A 26,612-nucleotide genomic window follows, 5' to 3' on the forward strand; every position below is an offset into this window, starting at 1 on the left:
GAGCAAAGGTAAAAGAACCTGAGTTACAAAAGTAAATACCAAGATATTTGTATTGTTGAACACATTCAATCAACTTATTTTGAAAAGAAAACTTTTCTGATATTTTTTTTCCAGCTCTCTTAAAAATCATAATTTTTGTCTTAGATAAGTTAACATTTAGACACAATTTTATTTGTCCAATATATCAAGTTTTGATTGTGCTTGATAGCAAGATTAAATCATAGCATACATTAAACAGTGTATTATGTGATCATTAAGAGTAACAGAATCTAAAGAGTTATCCATGTATTTCGGTAAATTTTATAAATATTTTAAACAGATTTTTAATGCTTAACACCTTTGGATTGGAAAAAAATAGAAAATTGATTTTTTTAATTTAATACTTTGATACATTTCTTTGACAATATTTTTCTTCCAACTTCTATCTGAAGAAGTTTAATTTTTATTTATGTATAAAATTCAAAAGCCTTATGAAAATCTACAAAACATGCATAAAGTTTCCCATTCTTTTCAGTGCAATATTTATCAAAAATACATTTTAGAATAAACATATGATCACATGTTCTGGCTTTCTTGGTAAATCCCTGACAATCATCAATGACTCTGTTTTCCATAAGAAATTTGTCTAGTCTGTTATTCAAAATACTATTAAAAATTTTTCCTATTGCACCTGTTACAGTGATCCCTCTATAATTAGGATCACCACCTTTATGAATTGTAGAAATATATCCACACACATATCTCCCACTGGACAACACCATATTGAATAATTTAACAAGACAGGATAGTAAAACATGTGCCCACATTTTAACATACTATTTGAAATATTATCTAAACCAGGAGACTTGTTATGTTTAAGTTTAGCAATTGCTTGAGATGATTGTTTTATAGGAAAATCTAATGTAGAGAGTTCAAGACTTTTCTGGAGAATATTTAAAATAAAGAGAGCTCTGAAAATGATTTAGCCAAGTATCTGAATCAATGGAATTTTCCATCCGTGACACAAGTCTCCTTCTTTAAGATCATTAACGAGAATACATTTTTGGATTTTCTTCATGCAAGTTTTCTAATTGGGATAATATTGACCTCTGGTACTCTTTACGTGCCCTTTTTCTACTTTTTGTACGAGTTTGTTTGAGTACGTGCTGACTGCAAATTGACAAATCAAGTACACCTTTGAGTTAATCCGGGAAAATACAATCCATACGAAATTATTTCAATGTTTAGTTTTTTTTAAAAATGGCGTCAAAGTATGACTGTTTATATTTTTCCGATTAATTTTATCAATTTTATAGAGAATAACCGTGTCATATAGTTTTCCAAGATGTCCCAGACGACAAATGAAGTACCCATTCTTCCACAAACAAGTGAAAATACTTTGGAAAATTCTCCCTTTGTCAAGAAAGGTGGGTTATGTCCTGATTCTTTTACTTGTATTCTAATATGTAGGCCTTTCAACTAATTTTTCAAGTTGCACATATTGTAAAAAACATTGTATAGATGGATTTCTAGGTACATGAAATTATCAAAAAAGATAATAACTGATGCATTGTTTTAATTACATCATTAAAAGGTTTAATCATTTATAATTACTTTTAATTTGTGTTTAAGGACAGGTAACTGTGTGAAAAATGCAATTGAATGATCGTTTATAATGACATAAAGGCTATAGCATTGATATTGTTATATACACATAAGGGTTCCTTACATTGTTTTGTACACAAAAAGTTTTGAAAGAGAATATTCTACCTGAAATAACAGGGTCAAATGAATGGGGAACAGACTATATTATAGTTTTAACTCTCACGATTATCATGAAGAAGAAAATTTAATGTCATGTTTTTTGTGTTGCGCTTTTTCGCTTCCTATATAAATACATATATTTTTACAAGTAAATGCAACAATTGATCATCTTATTTGTGTTACTAAACGAATCTGTATAAAATTTACTTAATGAGAAGGAGGGTAGATTTCACTTTTTATTTTAATTAAAAATTTTAATTATATGCAGTAAACAGGTGTTCGCAACTATACAGTAAATAAGTTTAACATTGGTGCTAAATTTTAAAAGCACTGGGATTCTACTGAGAGCAAAGAAACACTTGGTAAACAGGTAAATGCTAAAAACTGCCTTGCGTGTAAACAGTTAGATACCCCGAGCCTGCTCTAAACAAGTTTCAGCAGTGAGTTATCGTTCATAACACTGACCCCTAGCGGCAGTTGAAAGGCCTATAATATGGGGCAGACAATTGATATTAGGATTGAGGGATGAGTTTTACCGTACTGTTCACATTTTATAAATATTCTTATTTTAATGTACATTTCATTCACAATAGAAAATTGATTATTTTTAATTTAATACAATATTCTGTTTTTTTTCTTCTTCTTCTTTTTTTTAATCAAATTTTTTTGCTTAGAAATTTGCAACCACAGTATTTTTAGCTCACAGTCATGGATCTCTGTCTGCTGAAGGAACTCCTAAACAAAGGATCAGCCAGATTATACCCACACAAATCATGGGCCATGAACCCAGGAGAACGTCTTCCAGGTCTATCAAGCGCAAGAAATTTGACGATGAATTAGTAGAGAGCAGTCTAATTAAAACAGAGAGAGGAAGGGTAGCAAAACTGCCAACCGTGACACAAGTGCTAGAGAAAATAGAACCTGTTGAAAAAGAACAACCTCCTGTTCCTCCACCTGAAAAGAAAAAGGTGAATATGTAGAATAAACCAGAAAAACACATGCAATACATATCGCAATACAGTTAAAGTTATCGCAATATATGGCAATACTAAAAATGTGGCTGATACCCAGCCCTACTTCACACATGTGTATAATGAAGTTTGTTTGTTTCAGGTTTCTAAGTCAGTCACATCATCAGCAAAAAGGGCGAAGAAACAAAAGGTATAATGAATATTTTAATTTTTTAATGCTTTGTCTTTGAACTTGGTATTAAAAGAAATTTCTGGTAATCCACTGCTTGTCCTTTAGTTTAAATCTAAAGTTAAGTAGATAATAAATTAACATTATTACAATTTGTCAGTTCTGTTTGTCCCATTCCAGGCTAGTCATCAATTTAAAAAGAAATTCAGAATTAGGTATGTCCATGTAATATAATTCATAACCTGTAAATGATGTTTTTATATATGCAAAAAAATTGTAGCCTCCAGCACCTGCTTCATCAAAGGATCTGGGAAGATGGAAGGCACAAGATGATCTCGCATTAATAACAGCTGTACAACAGGTAAATTATACATAAAAAGAGAAACGATTTATTAACTGTAAATGTTATGATGAGAAAATATGTAAACAGATACACTAATGTGAATCTAGCAAGTTGAGGTACCTAAAGAAAAAAAAACATTCAGTCTTTGAAATTAATCGGTAGCCCGATGACCGAGGCTGGTAAAATTGGGATTGGGCTACCAAAAATTATTTACGCGCATGCCCGATGGGCTAGTTAGTAAATTTCCGGTGGCGAATTTTAAGTATGATTCCTTTTATAAAATATCAAGAAGGGATATCCCAGGTCAGTGATTCACAAACAGGAGGGCTCTTACAGAAGAAATAAAAGTTGGTTCACAAAATGAAGTACGCAGAATCAACGTGTCAGCAAAATTGGCTGGAAATCTAACCATAATTTATAATATTTATAATAATTTTCATAATCTTACTGTAAGTATTTTTTATTTAAAGATGTGTGCATGTCACACTCACACTGTTGACTGATGCAGCAAAGTGTTTAAAACAAACACTGGTACTCAAAGTTGTTTTGAACGTTTAGTGATCAAATTGAATTAAATCAGAAATACAAATGTGATTGCACTTATTAAAACGTCATTTGTTCATTTTTTATTACTCTTGAGTTGAGCTAGTAAAATTTCGTTTGGGCTACCAATTTTTATACTTTCACTTGCCCTACCGGCTTGTAGTCAAAAAAGTTAAGCGTGAAGACTGTGCATTTGTACATTGAAAAATCAGGTATACTACTGTCCTTGTCTATTTCAACTTTAAACATGCACTGTAATGCATCAATAACCCATATTTTTAAATGTAGGATCGTTTTATGAATTTTGATTTAAGATGCATTGCTACTAAGGAATCTAGTTGCTATGAATAATACATATCTTTATCAGGATGTGTCAAGTTACTTCAATACCGCTATACATTCTGTCAGTGTGAATGAATTATTAATCTAAAGTTAACAAAGTTGTTCTATGTAGGACATTTTACCACAAAAGAAATAAAGAATAATAAACCTGAATTTTTAAATAAACATATAATCTAGAAATGCTACCAATGGATTCTGAATGCAAAAACAATGTCAGTAACATACCTGGCTGACAAGTGTTTAATCTATTGTTTTATTTATAATTAATGTAAATAAGGTAACAATATACATTTTCTTTAAGAAGAATTCACTTGCCCAGTGGGACACCGGTTGATAGTTTCACATGCTCGAAGTGAGAATTTACTTGTCCCTGGGCGATCAGACAACCATTAATATTGATCCCTGGAAATTATTATATCTGTCATCAAGGGCAGTAAAATCTTGTTTGAAACATACATGTATAAGGTGTTAAACTTTAATGCATGATAGGATTTTTTTCTTTCTGCAGACAAATGATTTGACAGCTGTGCATTTAGGTGTGAAGTTCTCATGTCGATTTACTCTCAAAGAAATTCAAGAAAGGTGGTATGCTTTGCTGTATGACCCTATAATCTCCAAGTAAGTACAATCTGAATTAGAAGAGCATACGTCTTCAAGGGTGCCTTTTAATTGTTTGTTACATTGATGCCTCAGTCATTTAGATAAAAATGTTGCATTTTAAGGGGGCCGACTATAGTTTTATTGTGTGAAAACTACAATAGCGAAACTCTTCATTTTTATACCATATATAACTTGCATTAACTTTGTACATGCCATCCAGGTATTTTTGAGGGACTGTCTCAAAATACAGTACATTTACTATAGGATTATATAGGAAAATGCCAATTTTTAGCACTTTAAAGCAAATTTTACAAATACTACAATAAACATTTTGTTCAAACTATAATATTTGATGAGTAATACTATATTATACAATATGTGTAAGAATCACAAAATTCTACCTTCTTGTTACCAGAGGGGGCATCTCAAAATGCCAAAAATTAGCAAATTTTACTGTTTTTATAGAGTATTACAAAATATGACGTACACAATGGCTTCACATGAAAACATGATAAAAATATTGGAGATATTCTCAAATTTCTATATTTTAAATTTCAAGAGCGTCTGTTTATTACTTTTTCCTTAATAATATTTTTATTACCCCTTTCTTTAAGAGCTACAGATTATCATAACATCAAAAACACACTGCAACGACGTCAACCTACCTATCAATTGCAAAATCGGTTAAAAAATCAGTTATATCAAATTGTAATTACATTTTTACATCTTTAATTTCTTAATTTTGTTTAATTTTAATAATTAAGCAAAAAAAAGTTGCATTAAAACAGTAAATACGCTTCATTTTACTATGATGCACCAAATATTGCGCAATGGAAACTATAGTCGGCCCCCTTAAATCCTGACTACCATAATAACAATTTTTCCTTGTTAACCAGGTTAGCAGTGCAGGCCATGAACCAGATCCACCCTGATGTGATTGCAGAAGTTCAGTCTAAAGCTCTCTATAGTAAAGAGGAGGAATCATTATTGGGAACAATTGCATCTGTATGTAATATGTATTGTGTCATTCAGACACTCATTTCATCAACAATCTAACATTAAAATGAAAAAATTATGTGTTTTCAATGTGCTGACGAAAAGAAGCTTTCAATTCTGAAAATGCTTTGATCAATTTAATGAAATGTGATTGTTTTTAGCTCACCTCAACGAAGTTGGGGGAGCTTATGTAATACCCTCGGCGTCGGCGTCGGTGTCGGCGTCGGCGTCCCAGGTTAAGGTTAAGTTTTTTGGAGCAGTTTTCTTTTTAAGTACTTTTATGTCCTATATTGATTAGACATGCATGAAAGATGGTTCTACTGTGTTTCATTGTACCATTCAAAGTTTCAGATGCTGCAGTTTCAGCAAAGGAATGACCAGGTTAATGTTTTTGGAGCAGGTTAACATTTTTGGTGCAGTTTTTGGTGTAGATTTCATTTCCAAGTTATTATAAGCCCTATGTTGACCAAACTTGCATGGATGATACATCTAAGGATGCATACTACCGGGCTTGCTTCGGATGCTGAATCTGACCTACATTTTCCGGTTGAGTGAACAGGTTAAAGTTTTTGGTGCAGGTTTCATTTCCAAGTAACTATAAGTCCTATGTTGACCAAACTTGCATGGATGATACATCTAAGGATGGATACTACCAGGCTTGCTTCGGATGCTGAATCTGACCTACATTTTCCAGTTGAGTGAACAGGTTAAAGTTTTTGGTGCAGGTTTCATTTGCAAGTAACTTTAAGCCCTATGTTGACCAAACTTGCATGCATGATACATCTAAGGATGAATATTACCGGGCTTGCTTCAGATGCTGCATCTGACCTACATTTTCCAGTTGAATGAACAGGTTAAAGTTTTTGGTGCAGGTTTCATTTGCAAGTAACTTTAAGCCCTATGTTGACCAAACTTGCATGGATGATACATCTAAGGATGCACACTACTGGGCTTGCTTCGGATGCTGAATCTGACCTACATTTTCTGGTTGAGTGAACAGGTTAAAGTTTTTGGTGCAGGTTTCATTTCCAAGTAACTATAAGTCCTATGTTGACCAATCTTGCATGGATGATACATCTAAGGATGCATACTACCAGGTTTGCTTCAGATGCTGAATCTGACCTACTTTTTGTGGATGACTGAAAATGTTAGTTTTTAATACTTGTTTCATTTCCAATTAACTATGAGCCCTATTATGAGCAAACTTGCATGGACGATACATCTTAGGATGCACACTAATGGACTTGCTTCGGATGCTGAATTTGACATACATTTTTCAGATAATAGACCAGGTAAAAGTTATGGTTGCAGGTCTATTACCAAAAACCTATAAGGCTCATATAACATAGTATAAACCGAACTTGCACAAATGTTGCATCAAGAGATGAAAATCTCAAATTTGCTTCAGATGCTGGATTTTGATTACATTTTCATTAAGAAGAACTAGTTTAAATTTTTTATGTAGGTCTATTTCAAAGTATCAGATCAAAATTGCTTAAATATTTTCATTTTTGGAATGTACACTTTTTTTTTGGTTAATTGTGTGACTTTGCCTTACTTAAAGACAACATTCGTTGAGGTGAGCTCTGTAATCTCTGATTACCTATGTTTAATATTGTTGAAAAGAACCGGAAATATGAAATTTGTTCTTGAAAGTTTTACCACATTTTTGTTTTCAGTCAAGTCAACCAAGTCTGGAAACCTTCCAGGATCTCTTGGAGCAAAATCCAGACTCATTTTATCCTCTCCGCACGGCCAAGGCTCTACACAATCACTGGCTACTGCTGAAACAGTATCATCTTCTACCAGACCAGTCAGGTAGTGTCTCTCAGAAATGTCTGGTTCAAAATTTAATGGTGCTCTGTGAAACAATTTAATTTTATATCAAAGTATCACAAACATACATGTACCTTATACAGTGTTATTGTGTCAATATACAATGTACATGTATTTCTCACATGCATTTGATATCATTGTGAAATATATACCGTAATTTCGGGAATATAGGTCGATACTTTTTTTCTCAGAACCGCTGGGGTCGACCAATATTCAGAATTCGACCTATTTAAGGCTCAAGTTTACGAAAAATGCCCCCAAATCAGTAAAATTTACGCCAATTTCAAAGCAAATCTGTGCCACTTTCGTAACTTTTTTGATTATTTTCGCAAAAAAATTAATGCTCCAGTAAACAATAAAATATTTATTCTATAGCTTTCTTACAAAATAAGTTCCATTAATTATCTGTTGATGACAAATGAAAACAACGTTGCTATATCTATTAAATAATTCCTCAACGTATTATCCATTAACATCATGCGGTTTCCATCTTGTGAAGTTAGGAAGTCGCGATCGTGTACTAAAAGTAAAACCGCAACCGTATCAAAATTTAAAATACGGAAAATTTTCACGATCACAACTGTTGTGTTTTTACCATTTATTAGTAGCGATAAATTGAAATAGTATATCAAATATTTTTTATTGTCTTATGTTTATTTAAATGTAAAACGAGTGAAATAATCAATTCAATTCCTAAATTTAATTAAAAAAAAAAGTCATTACTGTTTTTTTTTTAAATATTAATTAATTATTTACCGGTATACACAAATTGGCTTCTAACAGAATTTTAATTGTCTGACAGATAAAGGGATTTACCGTACACTGTGTACGCAAAGGTGTTTAACACCTGTGTTCACTGTTGGTTTAAATGCCTGCGGGGCATGATTAAGAAACCCACGTGCCATTATAGGGTATTAGTGTTACACATCATTGAACAAACAATGTCGTGAAATTCATGTTGAAAGTCAAATTGTGAATGTACTCTCAATTAAAATTTATAAATTAAACTTATAGAGTGTTAATATGATTTCAATTCTTTACTGTTGCTTGATATATACATTCAATGGTCATTTGCGTGTTTTAGCAAATCCCTGGAGAAGAAAAATAAAAATGGCGGACATCGAAGTAATTGTCGTCCACCGGTAAATAATGTTTGAGTAAAATTTATTAGGAATGTGTTCAAGTTGTTCTGAAATCGGAATTACTATTCTTTGGTCTTGGGTATCTCCCGATTTATAGCTGTAAAATAATAACGTATTTACGTGTTATTTATGCCTCTGATTTAACAACAGTGTGAAACTACGGAGGCATTGAACAGGCAAGTTGGAGAAAAATAAGTAGTTACACAATTCAAAGAAGTTTTAACTACATTTTTTTTACAAAACAGTATTTAATTGCTGTACTCATTAAAATACCTGTTTATTTTCTTGATACGTTCATGTCACGGAATAACCCCGATAATTTTAGGGGTTTACCTGTTCTGATACGTTGTATCTGCGTTAAAATCTTAAGAAAACGGGAAACAAAGCCTCGTCCTATATAGTAAGTTCGACCTATCTTAGGATTTTTCAAAATTTAAGGCTGAAAATGAGCCTTTCGACCTATATACCCCATCGACCTATATTCCCGAAATTACGGTAGTAAAACATGCCTATAGCAAAGAACCAGGAATAAAAATTTCAATGCTTTATACATTTCACAATGTGAATCATTATTTTTGGAAAGTATTTTGAATGGTGAGGAGTGCAAATCACTTTGATGTATTTAAATTCATTTTTAACTTTTTAACATGTTCTCTGTATTGCTGTTTTAATTAATTTACAGTATTTGGCATGTGAAACACTGAATGGAAGAACTTGCTTCAAACCTCAACCCTTCCTAATTTATTTGTTGTATAAAAAAAAAAATAATAGATAATCAAAATTCCATTGACAGTTCAGCCAATTCCTCGTGGTGATCATGTCCTGAATTTTTCTGATGCCGAGGAAATGATGAATGATGACGATCTCAAGTAAGATACTTACCTGTACACATATTTAATTTATAAATATATTAAAGTTCATACTACATTTAAAACAAATATTTTTCTATGGTATTATTTTTTATATACAATGTATAACAGTCTGCAAATCCATTGTATCAAAATGATAATATATGCAAAATTTTGTATATTGACAATATTTTTTTTCTTGATATTGCAGGGATCCAAAAGATGACATCCTAGAGCAAGGTACAGTAAATTGTATTTTTGAAGGAAAATTTTTTTGGATTGGAATTCAAATATGATTAAAATGTACATAAACGTTTGCAGTTTAATTTTTTTTTTGAGGTATTTAAATATTAAAATAGAGTTTTATGTCCTAAAACACCAAGAATGTAGTCAAATCTGTGAATACAGATACATGTATTATATTTTAGGTTTTGTGAAATTTACATCAAATCATCTTGCCTTGTTTTTGATGAAAAAAATTACAATGTTTGGTACGCTTAAGTGGTTAACACAGATATGATTAATGTTGAAAGAGTGCAAATCATTTATTCCAGTTGTTCATTGTTTATCAGATGCTGAATAATTTAATGGCTAACAGTAACTTTGAAATGTACAAAATCTAGAATAAAAATATGGTGCGGTTTTGTAGAATTATCTGTGGCTGACAGAAGAAACAAGAATGAAATTCGTCATTTAGAACAAGAACTTCCAAAATGGCAGGTATTGGTGGACAGTGTTACAGGTAAATTGAATCCATGTACTGTTAATACATTCCATACTTATGATGAATACTGAAGATATCTTTGGTAAAAAAAAAAAAAGAGATTTCTTTATCTTTTTATACCCCCCGCAAACGAAGTTTAGGGGGGGTATATTGGAATCACCATGTCCGTCTGTCTGTCCGTCTGTCCGTCCGTCCGTCTGTCTGTAGACGAGATTTTGTCCGGACCATTACTCAGAAACTATTGAAAGGATTGGTCTGAAAATTTGTACACATATTATTCACCATATGAAGGTGTGCACCTGGAATTTTCAACTTGATTCAAATTATTATTTTGAATTTTACAGGTGTTTTTTTCATTTTTATTTTGTGGTTTTATATTCTCAGAAACTATTGCAAGGATTAATCTTAAAATTTGTACACTTATTATTCACCATATGAAGGTGTGCACCTGGAATTTTCAACTCCTTTTGTTCATTTTTCTGCATTTTACAGGTTTTTTTTTATTTTAATTGACTTGTTCTTTTTGGGCTCATGTATAAGGTTTGAGACATAGAATCTAGAATATCTGTACAAAAATGTGAACTACAGCTTAAAACTACTCATAAAAACTTAAAAAAAAAAGAAACTTCATCAAGTGTTAAAACAGTTTTTACATTGCACAGAAGATAACGTAATTTCATTTGTCTCTTGGGAATAATGACTGGACATGCATCCAGTTAAAGATAAATTAATGAGTTTGGTGTGGGAAGTTGAACATTAAGGCATCTCATTATCAACCATGTGTTGTCTCCTGGGAATCGGGCACAAGAATTAAAGATCTCTCTTCTCTTATTCTCTTAATTGTAATATATTGTCTGTCAAAGCACTTCATTACTGGATGACCAGCTCTTTATTTTCAAAATGAATTTGATATAAAGTTATCAAGATTAATTTGATTTTGTATAATATGATTTTTTTTTCAATAATCAGTTTGCAGAGTGTCATAACACATAATTGCAATATATATTTTTTTAATGCAGAAATAAAAAATAAAATAAAAAAATAAGGTTCCAATGGAATTACAATGTATTAGTATTGATGTTTCATTTGGTTGCACCTTTGTTTCATTCATTAAGAAACATGATGAGCAACTATATTTCACTGCAAATTTTTGTAAGTAAATTGTGAACACCTCTAGATCCATAAAGTATTTCTGAATTGGCACCTTCTCTGAAAAACCCAGCGGGGGGTATTTGTCCCTATTGGACAGTTCTAGTTTAAAATAAGTACAGTCAATTCTCGAATTATCGCCATTCGATTCATCGCCATTTTCGCAATACCGCCATGATTTCCCAAGAACGTTTTTCCTGCTATATAAAATTCTCTTTATAACGCCAAATTCGCATATCGCCATCCGCCACCCTGTTTTCACAACAAACGTCCATTTTTAAGTGTCAATTATCTCGATAATACCGCCACAGGTGCATGTGGTCAGAGAAGCGCGGCTAATTAGTTGACGCTATCCCTGTTGTAAAGCATGTAAAACCAGTCAAGGTACATGCAATTAAGGAGGCTGGGGGGTCAACAAATTAAACACAAATTAACCACCAGATTTAACTTATTTTTTTTTTAGATACGGTATCTTAAGCTGTCAACTATCATTTGGTAAAGAAAAAATTCATACATTCTAGTTTTAAGATTTGATCATTTTTGTATATCTTTATATGGAGCTCTTCTTCTGAAGGAGATCGAAATAGTCTGAAAATGGCTGCCACACCCCAGCCTCTTAAGTGAACAATAATTTTAACATGAACTGTTAGAATAATTTTGTTTTCTGTTTAATGAAATCATTTAGTCAAGGCTTCGCCACGAAAGTGGTCATTGTAAAGTACGCTGATATTATTTTGATGATCTCTGCTTTTAAAAACAATGCAAAGTTTGCTTAAAAAATGATCATTATAAGTCAGAAATTGTGAACGTTTCATTAACAATGATTTCATAAACAATGAATTTATTCAAGAACTTATTTTCCATACTATAGGCAATATATCACGACGATCGACCCAGCATTTTTTTTTTCAATATCAGACGTGCAGATTTACATGCATACACATGTACTTGTTGTAATTTCATAACTGAATATTTTGTTTTAGCGAAATTGTACATAAAAAAAAAATTACTTGAAGTATTTTTAAATTTAGAAATATGTTTATATATACATGTAATGTGATAATAAGAATAGAAACGCTAAATGGTATTTCTAAGAATGATAACTCTACGTCTTATTTCCTAAAAGATTGAAAATTCAATTCATCACCAAATTCGTTAAACCGCCATGGTTTCTAAATTACAAAAGGTGGCGGTTTATCGAGAATTAACTGTAGATCCAATTGATAGAATTAGTATGTGCTCAGGTACATTGATCTTATCTCTTGACTTTAATTGTTAAAGCCTTAAAATTAATTTTTAATTAAGCTAAAAATATTACCAAACAAAGGAAAGTGACATAAGGAATTAAGCTAGGTTTAGGTCAAACTATTAGTCAAATATTCCATCTCCCAAAACAGTACTTTGAAAACAATTACTATAACATTACATATTATGCAGGAATCAGTCCACAAGACTTTGACAACCAGACATTGGCTGTACTAAGGGGAAGACTTGTCCGCTACTTAATGAGGTCAAAGGAGGTAAGATCTACTTAAAAAACAACCATTTTACATGTGATACAAACATCCTACAGGATATACTGTATGACATAATGATATAAAAGGATTTGCAAAGATTTGAAACTTTGGCTAGGGATACTAGTTACATCTGAAGGTAGACTTCCATATGAAAGGCGTGTTAGTTTTTGAAGGCTAGAAGATTTGATGGGAGTATATAGGGTGAATGCAGATAAATTATTTAGTGATTAGAAAGAAAAAGTAGCTACTACCTTCTCAACTACATATGCCTTCTCATTATAGTAGGTAGATATTAATTATACATGTACAGTGAAACTTGTCTTATCTGACATGCATTGGGAGACAAGTTTTGTGATAGAATAGACAGGGTGTTGAATTGCATGTTAAAAACATGGGATTGGGAAATAGTTAAATGGGAAAGAAATTTAATGTTCATTGTTGGAATTCACAGTGTGTTGGATTAGACATATTTCATAGTATATGCAGTAGTGTATATATTTCAATATAAATTGTTTTATTTCTAGATTACATTAGGGAGAGCGACTAAGGACAATCAGATTGATGTAGATCTATCACTGGAGGGTCCAGCGTGGAAAATTTCCCGTCGTCAAGGAATCATCAAGCTCCGCAGTAACGGGGATTTCTTCATCGCAAACGAGGGAAAACGTCCATTTTATGTCGATGGTAAAGCCATATTGGCTGGAAACAAACAGAAGCTAAACAATAACTCAGTTGTAGAGGTGAGTGTTTGGTATTTTGTTGGCTCTGATGATTTTTTTTTATTTGATGTCTGACAAAAAGTCATAAAAAATAAAATATTTGTAATATTTACTGTTATCAAGTGTATAGGTGTATACAATCAAAAGAAAGTTTTAGAAAAAGTTTACCTGAAATAAGGCCATTGTGAGATAAAAATAAATGTTTTTCATTTTTTTTTCTTTAAAAAGGTGAAGATGCTATAATTGAAGAAGAGAAGCTAATTCTGTTTGTTTCTAATCTTTCAGATTTCCTGCCTGCGATTTATTTTCCTGATAAACCAAGACCTTATCAATGTGATACGGACAGAATCTCAAAAACTTGTACCAACCTGACTCACAATAATTTTCTCAATTATTTTGTAAATTTTCTTGATGGAAAAACACTATATAGATTTACAGTTCAATGAGTAAAATTGCATAGTGAAAATGATGACCTTTGAATTTGAAAAGTAAAATCATTTGGTAAGAATGGATACACCAGAGTTTGACAGTTTGTGGTATAGTTATGTCTTAGGAGACTGTCATTTATGCCAAAGATGAAACAGTCAAGAAGAATTAAAATTACTTGTACATGTACTATATCAACATGTGTAAGAATTCAGTACAATGTATATTTTATCTCTGTGAGATTATGTGTATGACTTGACATTGGATATACATGTATATGTATGTGTTCTGTTGTAGTTTTCCCTTTTAATGAAGGAAATAAATATATATTGTCAAAGTACAATGTGTATGCCAAACTTTTTTTTTAGATGCACAGTTGCAAAAAGAAATTGCCTCATCTGTGTTTACTTTTTACACTTTTTTAGTATTATAAATGTTTTAGTCATTTTTATTTAAATCCAACTTTTGAGATCACTAAGGCAGCTGCAGAGCTTTGGCTTGCTATTCTGGAAATATTGGGATAGATGAATAAAGACAGACTGTCAATATTTTATTAAAGAGCTATATTTCTGCAATTGAATTTTTTAAAATATGGGTGGCCCAGTAAGTCTGTTCTCCCAATATTTTCTTTGAATGAGGAGGTTTGTTAATTTCTGCATCTAACACATGTACATTGCTTTTAGCAAAGGGAATGTCTAATAGATTGGGGTTTTTTTCTTTCCTCATGAGAAAGCTCATTGCCATGTGGTCAATCTATACACTTGTGTATATTTCAATGTCTTTTCCAATAATTTTCAACGTACATTCCCATGTATCATGGGATCCAAAATTACCTTAATGCGGGGGACATCATTGTCCTATTATATGTTAATCCCGCCCGTCTTTCCGTCCGTAGCGCTTAATGGTTGAGTTGACATATTATACTAACAAACTTAAACTATTATAAAACTTTTTCATAAATATATGCTATTTTAAATTTTATTTTATAAAGAAAACTTCGCAATTATTTGTATTACTTTTTTTAAAAAGTTAATTTCATTTCTTGTTATAACATTTTAATAATTTTTTTTAAAAGTACTGAAAAATTTTAATACAACCGTCCTTTACCTGAAAGTTAGGGGAAGTAACTCTTAAGCAGCCCATCCTCAGAATGAATATGCTTAGTAACTTTGGATTCGAATTACCATGATTACAGATATCACAATAAATTGAACTTGATTAAATAAAATTAATTTATTCATTTTTTTTCTCTTTTATTTCTTAAATTTAACATTATTCCTTTTTGAATAATCATTCGCCTTCCACTGAAAGAAAGGTCTGCAAAATTACTTAAAGCCGGGCAATTAACCTTCGCAGACTTTTTTGTGACATTTTATAAGTAATTTACTTTGTCTATCGAACTACAAGCTGCTGCCATTTCAATACAATTCAGCATTCTTTCATTAATCTTTATTCCTCCTATCACATGTGTAGAGGAAATGATTGAAGTATAAATTATATATTACACATTTAAAAACAGAAAGAATACGGAGATCGTAACTACAACACCTGTAGAGGAGAATGTGTTGGAGAAAAATAAAGTTATTTTTCTTTTTAACAAAAGCTGCGCATTTCTGTTTTAGTTTTTTTTAAGTGTCAAAGTCATTTTTTTGGCCACATGTAATTTTAAAAAAATTCTCAACAAGTACAATACATGTATATGTTTTATAGAATCTATCTCAGATGTGAATCGAAAATGAGTGACATATTTCTCTTTAATCGTAATACCTGGGTATTTTTAGACACGTTTAAATAATGAGGATATAGTTCCATCAGTCACAGAATTTTGCATTCAACTGGAGTGGACTCATTTGCTCTTATGTTTTATTTACCTCTTGTATTGCCTTTCCGTTCTAGCCTTAATTGTTGGGTAACCTTCCAAAAAGGGAAGGTCTACAAAATTACTATTAGCGGGTTTAACCCTCGCTGACTTTGTCATTAAAAAGTAATCACTTTGTCTATCCGTCTGAAATTCATAGTGTTGTTACAAGGAGGCTTATCGATACAAATGGTCATAACATTTTGTGAGTAGAAAAATTAACTTTATTTTTTATAGAAGTTAATCATTCAAAAATAAAACTATTTCAAAATTTGATAAAAATGTATAATTTATATAATCTTGTATGATATTTATCTTTTATTTTGAAAATGAAGTACAGATTAATATGCGTTTATTTTATGATGATAAACATTAAAGGTACGTAACTCGTGAACAGAATCTGCTCATGTAAGAGCATTCTCGCAATAGGACTCAATCATTGAGAGGATGATTGAAGTAAGATGTGCATATGTGTAGACTCAGATCATGGCCAGAACAAAGAACTTAGGAGGTATGCAGCTCCAAAATTTTATTTACGAAATCTTTCAAATATGAATTCATCATTAAAAGACGCAAAAGGTGTAAATAATATTATTTTCAATCGAAGTTTCGTAGTTTTTTCTGTAGAACTAGAAATATAGGGAAATATTTTGATTGTCATTAATTCACTCGAGAGCTGCAAATTTGCTTTAATTAAGGACATACGCAACGTAACGTACCTACTAATAACTTTTTAAGACATTCAAATTTAAGATTTAAGTGCCATCGTTTTGAAAAGGTATCAATTGATGAAGTTTTTTTTGTATTAAAATTCAAAGAAAAATACATAAAAATTATCAAACAAATATTCTCGGTGTTTTGTTTATCTAAACTTGTTTCAAAAGATGTGTACAATTGCATGTGTAGACGATAAAATGTAGTGCTGCAGTTCCTTCTAGTACTGGAACTCTTCAATTCCAGGGGAAAATGCAATCAAGTTCAAGTTACGTTGAAACGTCCATAAATTTTAAAATACGACTCGAGGGTTGTCCTTAAAACTGTAGACAATTTATTTTCTCTCTGCTAAATTATGCTTCTCTTCTTCTCATTGTAAAAAAGTAACATTTTATGATCATGAATTAATTTTAAGTTTCGTGAAAATGACAGAATTAATAAGAAAATATACTATAATGTGAAAATGAAAGAGGCAAGCTAGTGCTCGAAAGCAATCGTAATTTTTTGCGCCTCTTACACATGTCAAAAATATACTGAGCAATTATTATCTACAATTTGACTGTACAGCACTCCAGAGGCCTTTAAAACAAATCGAAAATTCTTGAGGAATTAACGGCAGGAACTACATACATGTACATCAAAAATCATCTTTAAAATGTTCAAGTACATATGGTATATAAATGATAAAGATAAAAATTGATTGTGATGGAGACGGAAAATGATGATGGACAGTCTGTGTGGAAACTGGTTGTTGGGTGTAAGAGTCGCCTCGTGGAAAGTGATTATTCTCTTTAGAGAAGTGAACAGGCTTTCGCCTAAATCCACATGTAGGCGAAAGACCACTTCTCTAAAGAGAATAGAAAAGTGATTTATATATATGTGCGGAAAGCATGAATTAAATACGTGGTAAACAATTTTAAAACACTGGCAAACTAAAGTGCATGACGTATCGTTTTTGAAAAAAGGGGGTGGGCAAGAAAAAAATATATTTTTTTTAAAATTAACACACATAAAAAAAGAAGGAAAAAAATCCTAACTCGAAATTTACCATGGGGGAGGGAGGGTTGTCTAAATTCTTTCCGTATCAATTTTTATGACCCCCGTAAGCGAAGATTCGGGGGATATATACATGGAGTTTTTGTCCTGTCCTTCTGCCTGTTTGTCCTCAAAATCTTTATATCCTTGTTCATAACTTTTGAATGCATGGTACTATGGCTCTTATATTTCACACGTTTATTCCATGTGACAAGACTTTTCTTCGGGTACCACAATTTTGACCTCTTGTCCTTGGAGTTCGACCCACTTTTATTGAATATTAACAAACTTTAAACGTGGCCATAACTTTTGATCAGTTGGTGCCATGTCTTTCATACTTCACATGTGTATCTATTGAGAAAATATCTTTCAAATGACATAAATATTTTTTTACCTTGACCTTAGAGTTCCACAAACTTTTTAAAACACTTTAACATTGGCCATAACTTTTGAAAAGCACCATGCAGGGTTTTCATAATATCAGGGCTATTTTGATTGTGTTTCCTTGTTTTGGACTGATTTTGGATAGAATGTGTTATCGTTAAAATGGCTTTATCACTACATACCAGTGGCGGACCGATATTTACTGATAGATTGATTTGGAATCAAGCTAGGCCCGACCACTTCATGACCGATGGTAAAAGTCTCACAGAGTTTCTTCCCTTGAGTTAAAATTTCAACGACAAAAATATAGAATAAAAGAAAAAAGAAATGCAATTGATTTTATCAGTTTATTTCAATTATTTATACCGTTTTTTTTATGTCTTTAAAAAATACATAATTTTTCATATTTATACTAAAATGTGGATTAGTATTAACTTGATAATTATATTCATTTTTCAGTAGAATTATGCTGAAAATTATATATTAAAAGTTAACCGTAATATTAGTTTACAGACGGACATGGGTGATTCCAGTATTATGTTCCAAATAGGACTAATACCACCCGCAAAAAATAAATTTTAGATCCCGTACAACGGGAAAAACCCAAATAAGACTTGTAAGACATCCAATTCTTGTGGAAATAACCACGGTATATCGAGATTGCATTTCGAGTTGTTTTTCTTTTATTAGTAATAATTTTACGGTGATTGTAGCAAAATATTTTTCAACATTTTCGATTTGGAAAATTAATAGAAGAGGAAGTGAACTATTTCGTTTTTGTGCTTCTTTGAACTGGGTTAATTTGGAATATTTTCGTTAAATGATTGTGTTAGTATTTGTTATCTGTGAACTGATTTTCAAATCCCCCTTAGAGTTTCTTCCCTTCAATTGGATTTTCAACACCAACATTTGAAATCAGAGAAAAAAAGTATTGCGAAAAAAATTATCAATTTATTTCAATTATTTATTTTGTTTTTAATTTGTTTTTAAAATATTATGAAAAACTTGTGACATGTCTTTGATTGTCGAAAACAATTACTGTAAAATTATAAATCATTTGTAGTAACATGAAGCTGAAAGACTATATACAAAAAATTGCTTATTTGACATTTACAGACACACAAGGGTTAAAACAGTATTACGTCTTAAAAAGAGTAATACTACCCGCTCTAATAAATAATTTTAGAATTCCCGATTCTCGGGAATATTTAATGAATAACAAATACACAATGAGCATGGCATGAAAGAAATTGATGGTAAAGTACAAGTTACATTTACATGTATTTAAAAATGATCAGTGAAAAGTTGGAACAAAAATTGTCAATTTATTTAGACAAAAATCGGGGGGGGGGGGGGGGAGATACAGAGAATCTGAATGGCTAGATTGGCTTAGATTTCAAGAAAACAACAGTTTGATAATAGATTATAATCAACCCCCTCTCTTTCTTCCTCTCAATGTTTGTGTAAAGAGCGTCGGGTAAGTTATTTCCCTTTAATTTATATATTTACGATTGTTCTCATTAAAATTTAAAAACTCTTTGATAGTATGTTAAATTAAAACTCTTACAAGAATATCAAAAAAATATTTATTTGTTTTTACAGACATGTTGTATGAAAATAAATTCCAAAACTTTTACAACTACTTTATTTTTTGAATAAAAAACTAATAATTGTTATGGAATAAACAGAGGACTTTCGGAGTTCTTCCCTTTAGTCAGGACCGACAGACAGAACAGGGCAAAGCTAATAGTTGAAACACTTATGCTACCCTTTTTTATTTAAAATAATTTTGTATCCCGTCCTAGACGGGAATGAACTTTTCAACAATGATAAATACGTTTATATAACATAGTGAGAGAAGTACGCGCAATTAGAAAATGTATGCAGTGAATTCAGGTTCACCATGTAAATGTTGATAATGCCAGACTCGACTCGATATTATTTATGTTCTTTTGTTCTCCTGCCAAACGACTGAGCTTATATAATAATCCATGGATTTTGTTTGCGCCCGAATCGATAGATCCGGGGCGTAAATTGTTTTTGTTCTGTCTGTCTGTCTGTTTGTTTGTTTGTCTGAAATCTTTAACCTTTGCCATAATTTTTGTACCATAATAAAGCTCTTTCAAATGTCACCAAGGTCAATGACCTTGTGACCTTGACTGTGACCTATATACTAAAAATAGCTTTTTCTGCAAACTTTAACCTTCGCTATATCTGTTGAACCATGAAAGGAAGAGACTTCATATTTAGTATGCGTATTCCACTCATTAAGCATCTTTCAAATGACACTAAGTTCAATGACCTTGTGACCTTGACAGTGACCTATATGCTAAAAAAAAACTTTTTTCGAACTTTCTTGCCGCCGGGCGCGCATAGTGTTTCACAAACACATCTTGTTTGTTTGCTCTAAAATGCCTGAACTAGAATGCAATTAGCAAAAAATAACCAACCGGTCTTATTGGTGAATTCAAAATGACCAACCAAATTGAATTATTTGAAAATTTTCAACTTCCCGTAATATTTTATGCCCCCGTAAACGAAGTTTCTTAAGGAATCACTGTCTAGTAAGTATAATATGCCAGGGCATCAACGATAGTGGGAAATATGGAATGATTTGCATAACGGGCGAAGCCCGTTTTGCACAAATTATCCCATGTTTTTATCGTTGATGTCCCTGGCATACTATACTGACTAGACAGTGATTCCTTATATTTCCATATCATTGTAAAATAGAATTGTAGATTTAGATTTTAAAAATGTAGAGATATATTTAAATTGACATGCCATGACAATTTCAGTGGTCCTCGCCCGCGGACGTCAAAGGCAGCCGCACGAGATTTACATGCATATTTGGCTTCCTTAGCGGCAACACAGAGACAGATGCGCACGAGATTTGCAAGCATATTAGGCCTCCTTAGCTCCTGACCTATTGACCTGCATAACTTACATTCCGGTAGAATTATCAAGAAATTAACTCCGCTAACTTTCAAAGAGTTATCACAGAGAAAAAAAGTAGAAATGGAAATATGAGGGTATATAGTTTTGTCATGTCCGTCCGTCTGTCTGTTTGTACGCAAAAACTTTAACCTTGCTCATAACTTTTGATTTAGTGGAGCTATGACTTTCATATTTCATATATATATTCCTTGTGACAAGACCTTTCTTTCTGTACCACCAAATTTGACCTTTTGACCTTGACTTTGGAGTTTGATACACTTTTACACAAAAATTTCAAGCTTTTTCTTTGGTCATATCTTTTGAAAAGTAGATACTAGGACATTTATACTTCACATGTGTATTCTTTGTGGATAGACCTTTCATTGTATACCAACAACCTAGACCTTTTGACCTTTGACATTTCTGTACTTGTTAAAAACCTTTATCCTTGGCCATAACTTTTGAAAGGTAAGGGATAGGGCTTTTATACTTCACATATGTTATTCCTGTGAGAAGACCCTTCATTGGATACCACGAACTTTGACCTTTGATCTTGACCTTGTAGTTTGACTTACTTTTAAAAAGCAAACCTTGACCATAACTTTTAAAGGGTTACGGCTAGTGCTTTCATACTTTACATATTTAATCCTTGTGACAAGACCTTTCATTCAATAGATACTTTTTAAAATTTTTAACCTTGGCCATAACTTATGAACGGTTAGGGCTAGGGCTTCCATACTTTATATATGTATTCTTTGTGGCAAGACCTTTCATTGACTATGTTGTACTGGGGCATCAGTGTTTCACAAACACATCTTGTTTTCGCTTATTATCATCACACTAGAATAGATCATTTCATAAAAGGTGCATGTCAAACTCCAAAGGTCAAGGTCAAAAGTGTAAATACCTAATGGAAAGTCTTGTTACAAGGAAAACACCTGCGAAATTAATATCTAAAACATAGTTCTAACTGTTCAAACGTTATGACTAAGGTTCAATTTTTTTAAAAGGGTCAAACACTAAGATCAAAGTCAAAAGGTCAAAAGTATTTATACCCACTGAAAGGTCTTATCACATTGAATACACATGTGAAGTAATTTTGTGTAAAAGTGGGTCAATTTACATCTGTGAAATGTGAAAAACATAGCTTTACATATGCTCAAAAATAATGGGCAAGGTTGATAACATTTTTTCGGAAAATTAGACAGGGAGACAGACAAACAGAACAAAAACTATATACCTCGAATCTTTGATAATGAGGGCATATTGCTGCAGAACTGTAGCGTTATGGTTTTAAATTTCCATTTCTAATTTTTTTTTCTCTTTGATAACTCTTTTGAAAGTAAGCGGAGTTGATTTCTTGATAATTCTATCGGAATGTAAATTAGACAGGTCGATAGGTCAGGAGCTAAGGATGCCTAATATGCATGCAAATCCCGTGGGCATTTGTCACTGTGCCTGACGCTGAAGAGGCCAAATATGCATGTATATAAATCTCGTGCAGCTGTCTTTGTGTTTGATGTCAGTGGGTGAGAACTATTGAAATTGGCATGAGAGTCCTCGTGTAATTTAAATCTATGTCTACATTTCTAAAGTCTAAATCTACAATTTTGTTTCACAAAGTAATGGAAATATAAGGAATCACTGTCTAGTTAGTATGGTATGCCAGGGACATCAACGATAGTGGGAAACATGGGATAATTTATGCATAACAGGCTTCGCCCGCTGTACAAATTATTCCATGTTTCCCACTATAATTGATGCCCCAGCATACTATACTAACAGACAGTGATTCCTTAAATATCATAACTATGGTTATGGTCAAAGACTAATATATAATACCATAATGCTACAGTTCTGCAGTTAGGGAGCATAACAAAATAAATGTTATTTTTTATCTGATTTTAGGTTTCAGCATGTGTTTTTTTTAATGCTAAATGGTATAAAACTTTTGTATGCCTCGTAAACATAATTTCGGGGGTATATAGTTTTTGCCCTGTCCGTCTGTCTGTCTACCTATCTGTCTAGCTGTTTGTCCGCAAAAATGTTAATCTTGCCCATGACTTTTGAGTGTACGTATGCCTTTCAATAAGACCTTTCTTTGGGTACCACCAAGTCTGACCTCTTGACCCCGTAGTTTAACCTACTCTTACAAAAAAAAACCCACCAAACTTTAATGTTGGTTATAACTTTTGAACAATTGGTGCTAGGGCTTTCATATTTCACATGTGTATTCATTGTGACAAGACCCAATCACAACAATAGGTATAAATATTTGAACTTTTGACCTTGACCTTAGAGTTTGACCCACTTTTTAAAAAAATACCTTGGCCATAACTTTTGAACAGCTAGTATCTATACTAGGGCTTTTATATTTCACAGGATTATACCTTATGACAAGGCCTTCCTTTAAAACCAACAATTTTGACCTTGGAGTTTTACTTGCAGCAGTGTTTCAAAACACATCTTGTTTACATGGATGAAAGTACGTAAAATATTACTTATGGTATACGTACATTCCTTATTAGATAAAAGAGCCTATACCTCACAAAAACCCTTTAAAGTAGATGATACTAAACCTTGTTCTGACTAGTTTATGTTAATACAATAATAACTGCAATTGTTTTAAGACCTAAAGCAAGAGATTATAAGAGGTAAGACTAGAAATTAATGTGATGTAAATGACAGCTATTAAACACTTGTTGTCCATATAAACTCAGTGTCTCAAGTGTCTGAATACAATATCATGGAACAATTACGTTATACAAACCACCCACAATATGTTAATCTTTGTAAGGAAGAAAACAATGCAATCTTTGTAACAGTTTATTATGGAAGCACTTTTTAATACAAAAGAACAATACAGACAATAACAATATACACATGTATACAAACAGGCAAAGGGGAAAATATCTATCACTAAAGTAAGATCACAGTTGCTTTAGGAATTGCTATCATCAGTACAAAAATCTCATCATTAGAGAGTCTCCTTGACCTTTTATTGTCCTTGACCCTTTTCTCACAAAATTCTTCAAAAAACACTCTGTCACACCTGAACAATTTTTCAAAAAATGCATGTTTAATATGGTGTAAGGAACCAGTAGTTTGGGAGTTACTAATACATGTACTTAAAAGGTACAATATTCAGGTTAAAGTAGTTACAATTGTATTCCATCAATTCAAACAATAAAAATCTAACCACCTTTTCCACTACATTTTTCAGTTAGTCCTCATCTTAATTACTTAAGGATAAGAATTATTTCTTTAGTTTCTCTCTTTTCTAAGTAGCTTTAAAATGTTGATATAATTTGATCTCTACAAGAGGACTGCATGTTTTAAGACATTTTTTGTACTTTTGAATTTTAATTGCTTACATTTGCAGAGAAGGGCAAGAAATGTCAAAGGAGTAATAAGCTTCAATGTTCTTGTTTGGGCAGTGAAAAAAAATTACATCAAATATAAATGCTGGACTGATAAAAAATATCAACAATATCATTATCATTCCTTAAATTCAAAGTCATGAGAAAGGAGGAAAACTAACCAATAAAAAATTAAAATGTTCAGAATTTACTAGATGTAATTCATATATCAATAGGCAATTGAAACAACAAGCATAATGGATGCACATCCAAAATCTACGACCTCACACACAATAAAGCACCAATATTCCCAGCCCGGCTGGAACAGAGGAAATTCTGTACATCTTTGGTACACTAACATACATGAAAGACATTTTTCTTATTTATTGCAAATTATATAATAGGGCAATGAATTATGTAGTTGCTGAGCACATGAAATTTTGAGTCAAAAAAGAATGCCGAGTGTGATTTTACAAATGTTTTCTGCTGTTCACCCCATAACAGCTACAAGTATTGATATATATGTATGAAGATAAAATCGAAACTACATTTAATGAGGAAAAAATTACCATTAGATGCATGCATCTCTTGAACAGTGTCACTTTTTCAGTAAAATTTTCAATATTTGCTTAAGTAACATTCTTTACTTGCCAGTGGTTTTGTTCAAAATTTTTATGGAACAGATCGAAGCTTACAGATTAAAAAAATTCCATGAAATTTACTAGACTGAATAAATCCTGCAAAGTGTAACTGCCAGTACAACTACAAAAATGGATTTCTTGGTTAAGTAGAGGAATTGTTTGTTTTCCAGATTGCTTTCAGCCACTGGTAATTACAGTTTTTAAAACAGTCCGACTTGTTGTTTAATTTTGTCTTGTTTCCATTGTGGGAGCTTGTAGAATTCTTCTCGATCGATTTCCATTATTTCCTGCATTAAAAAAAAAGAATTCCATTCATCAGACATTCCTTGAAATTATTTTTCCAATATGAAAGAATAAAAAAGATATTTCTAAGCAAATATCGATGACAGTTACCTCAAACTCCTCGTCATCGAGGTAAGACTCCAGGCGTTTGGGGTCCACGCCATCAGGAAGTTCATCTTCCATCAGTTCTTCGTATGAGTATCGAGTCTTCGTCACTTTCTCCAGAATTTCTTCCAAAGGAGTCATCTCCCCTTCCTGTTTACCTTCCTGTGGAGCAAGAACAGTTGAAATCAATTGAACAGTTTAACTGTAGTCCACAAAAATTTTCTTTATACTTATTTGTATGCTTGTTCCTTTTAGTGATAAAAATAAATATCAAAAGTGAAGAGCTTTATGCATGTACAAGTGCTGATTTACTGAAAGATATTTAGCAGTAATGTATGTGACAGATAAATAGTTATGTACAGTATAATTTGTCCAATCCGGCCATAAAAGTACAGAATCCGGAGTCATGAAAAATGCAGGAAAATATAAAATTCGAAAATTTTCGTTGTTTATTTACAAGTACATCATATACATATAATAAATAAAATTAAATTATGAAATCAATAACTATTTTGGAGTGTAGAAATTATAAGATAGTCTCACATGACTTACTGTATTTTCTTATTTGTTCAAGAAGTTTGAAAGTCGGGTGAAATGTTACCTCAATAAAAATATACAGGCATGCATAATATAGGCCTACTATGTATCAAGAGAGGTTTCGGTCAAAGACCTCATTCAATGTATTAACATGCACAATTATTTACGATGTGCTAACAGAACTTTTAATTTTATGTAAAAAATTACGTCTTCCTCAACAGTGTTATGGCGCCATGAAAACACTGCTACATTTATATTTTGATTTGTAAATCGCGCGTACATATATTTTTGTGTTTATGTTATAATGTGGTAAAAGGAGGAATGTTTTTTTTAAATGTAATTTAATTCATGTCACCGCCGCATTTCACCGAGTTCGTCTCATGGCACTAATAATCATGCTAATGTAAACACAGATTATGACATCCCCCACAAAAGGTGTTAATGCTTTTGTTAGAGGGAATAATTACCGTTAATTCAGCTATGGCCGCAGTTTACACAGAATTTTTTAAAATGAATTTGTTAAAGAAGTGCATGGGACTAAAATTATCAATTCTCAGAACTGACAAATTTTATGTACTATGATCTAAGGGACTGAGCCATTTTCCAATTTAAATGGATTATTTTTAACTTGACAGTACATGGATGTTACTAACATGTTTCTAGCACATTTAGCTAAGATTAAATGTCTTGAG

General features: G+C 32.0%; 2 protein-coding genes across 2 annotated transcripts in view; one reads left to right on the forward strand and one right to left on the reverse strand.

The window, feature by feature from the left end:
- Positions 1-1,324: 1,324 nt before the first annotated feature.
- Positions 1,325-14,411, forward strand: LOC134236560 (microspherule protein 1-like). Its single transcript, XM_062718728.1, has 14 exons — positions 1,325-1,406; positions 1,612-1,616; positions 2,418-2,711; positions 2,857-2,904; positions 3,164-3,244; positions 4,620-4,729; positions 5,608-5,716; positions 7,387-7,525; positions 9,479-9,554; positions 9,745-9,773; positions 10,183-10,275; positions 12,844-12,926; positions 13,448-13,663; positions 13,928-14,411. The coding sequence occupies exons 1-14, from the start codon at positions 1,325-1,327 to the stop codon at positions 14,012-14,014; spliced, it is 1,452 nt and encodes a 483-aa protein (XP_062574712.1). The 3' UTR covers positions 14,015-14,411.
- Positions 14,412-23,811: 9,400 nt separating this feature from the next.
- The window catches only part of LOC134236577 (titin homolog), a 59,523-nt gene continuing 56,722 nt past the window's right edge, over positions 23,812-26,612 (reverse strand). Inside the window, 2 exon segments of the mRNA XM_062718755.1 lie at positions 23,812-25,283; positions 25,390-25,545. Coding sequence (XP_062574739.1) covers positions 25,197-25,283; positions 25,390-25,545 — 243 coding nt within the window. The 3' untranslated portion in view covers positions 23,812-25,196.

Source organism: Saccostrea cucullata, unplaced genomic scaffold (assembly GCF_032062105.1).
Source record: "Saccostrea cucullata isolate Sc308-1 unplaced genomic scaffold, CSIRO_AGI_Scuc_v1 ctg264, whole genome shotgun sequence".
Taxonomy (NCBI): domain Eukaryota; kingdom Metazoa; phylum Mollusca; class Bivalvia; order Ostreida; family Ostreidae; genus Saccostrea; species Saccostrea cuccullata.

Coding starts and splice junctions, on each gene's coding strand:
- LOC134236560 (XM_062718728.1), top strand. CDS start 1,325: ATGTCCCAGACGACAAATGAAGTACCCATTCTTCCACAAACAAGTGAA. Junction 2,712..2,856: donor CTCCACCTGAAAAGAAAAAG/GTGAATATGTAG, acceptor TGTTTGTTTCAG/GTTTCTAAGTCAGTCACATC. Junction 9,555..9,744: donor ATGAATGATGACGATCTCAA/GTAAGATACTTA, acceptor TTGATATTGCAG/GGATCCAAAAGATGACATCC.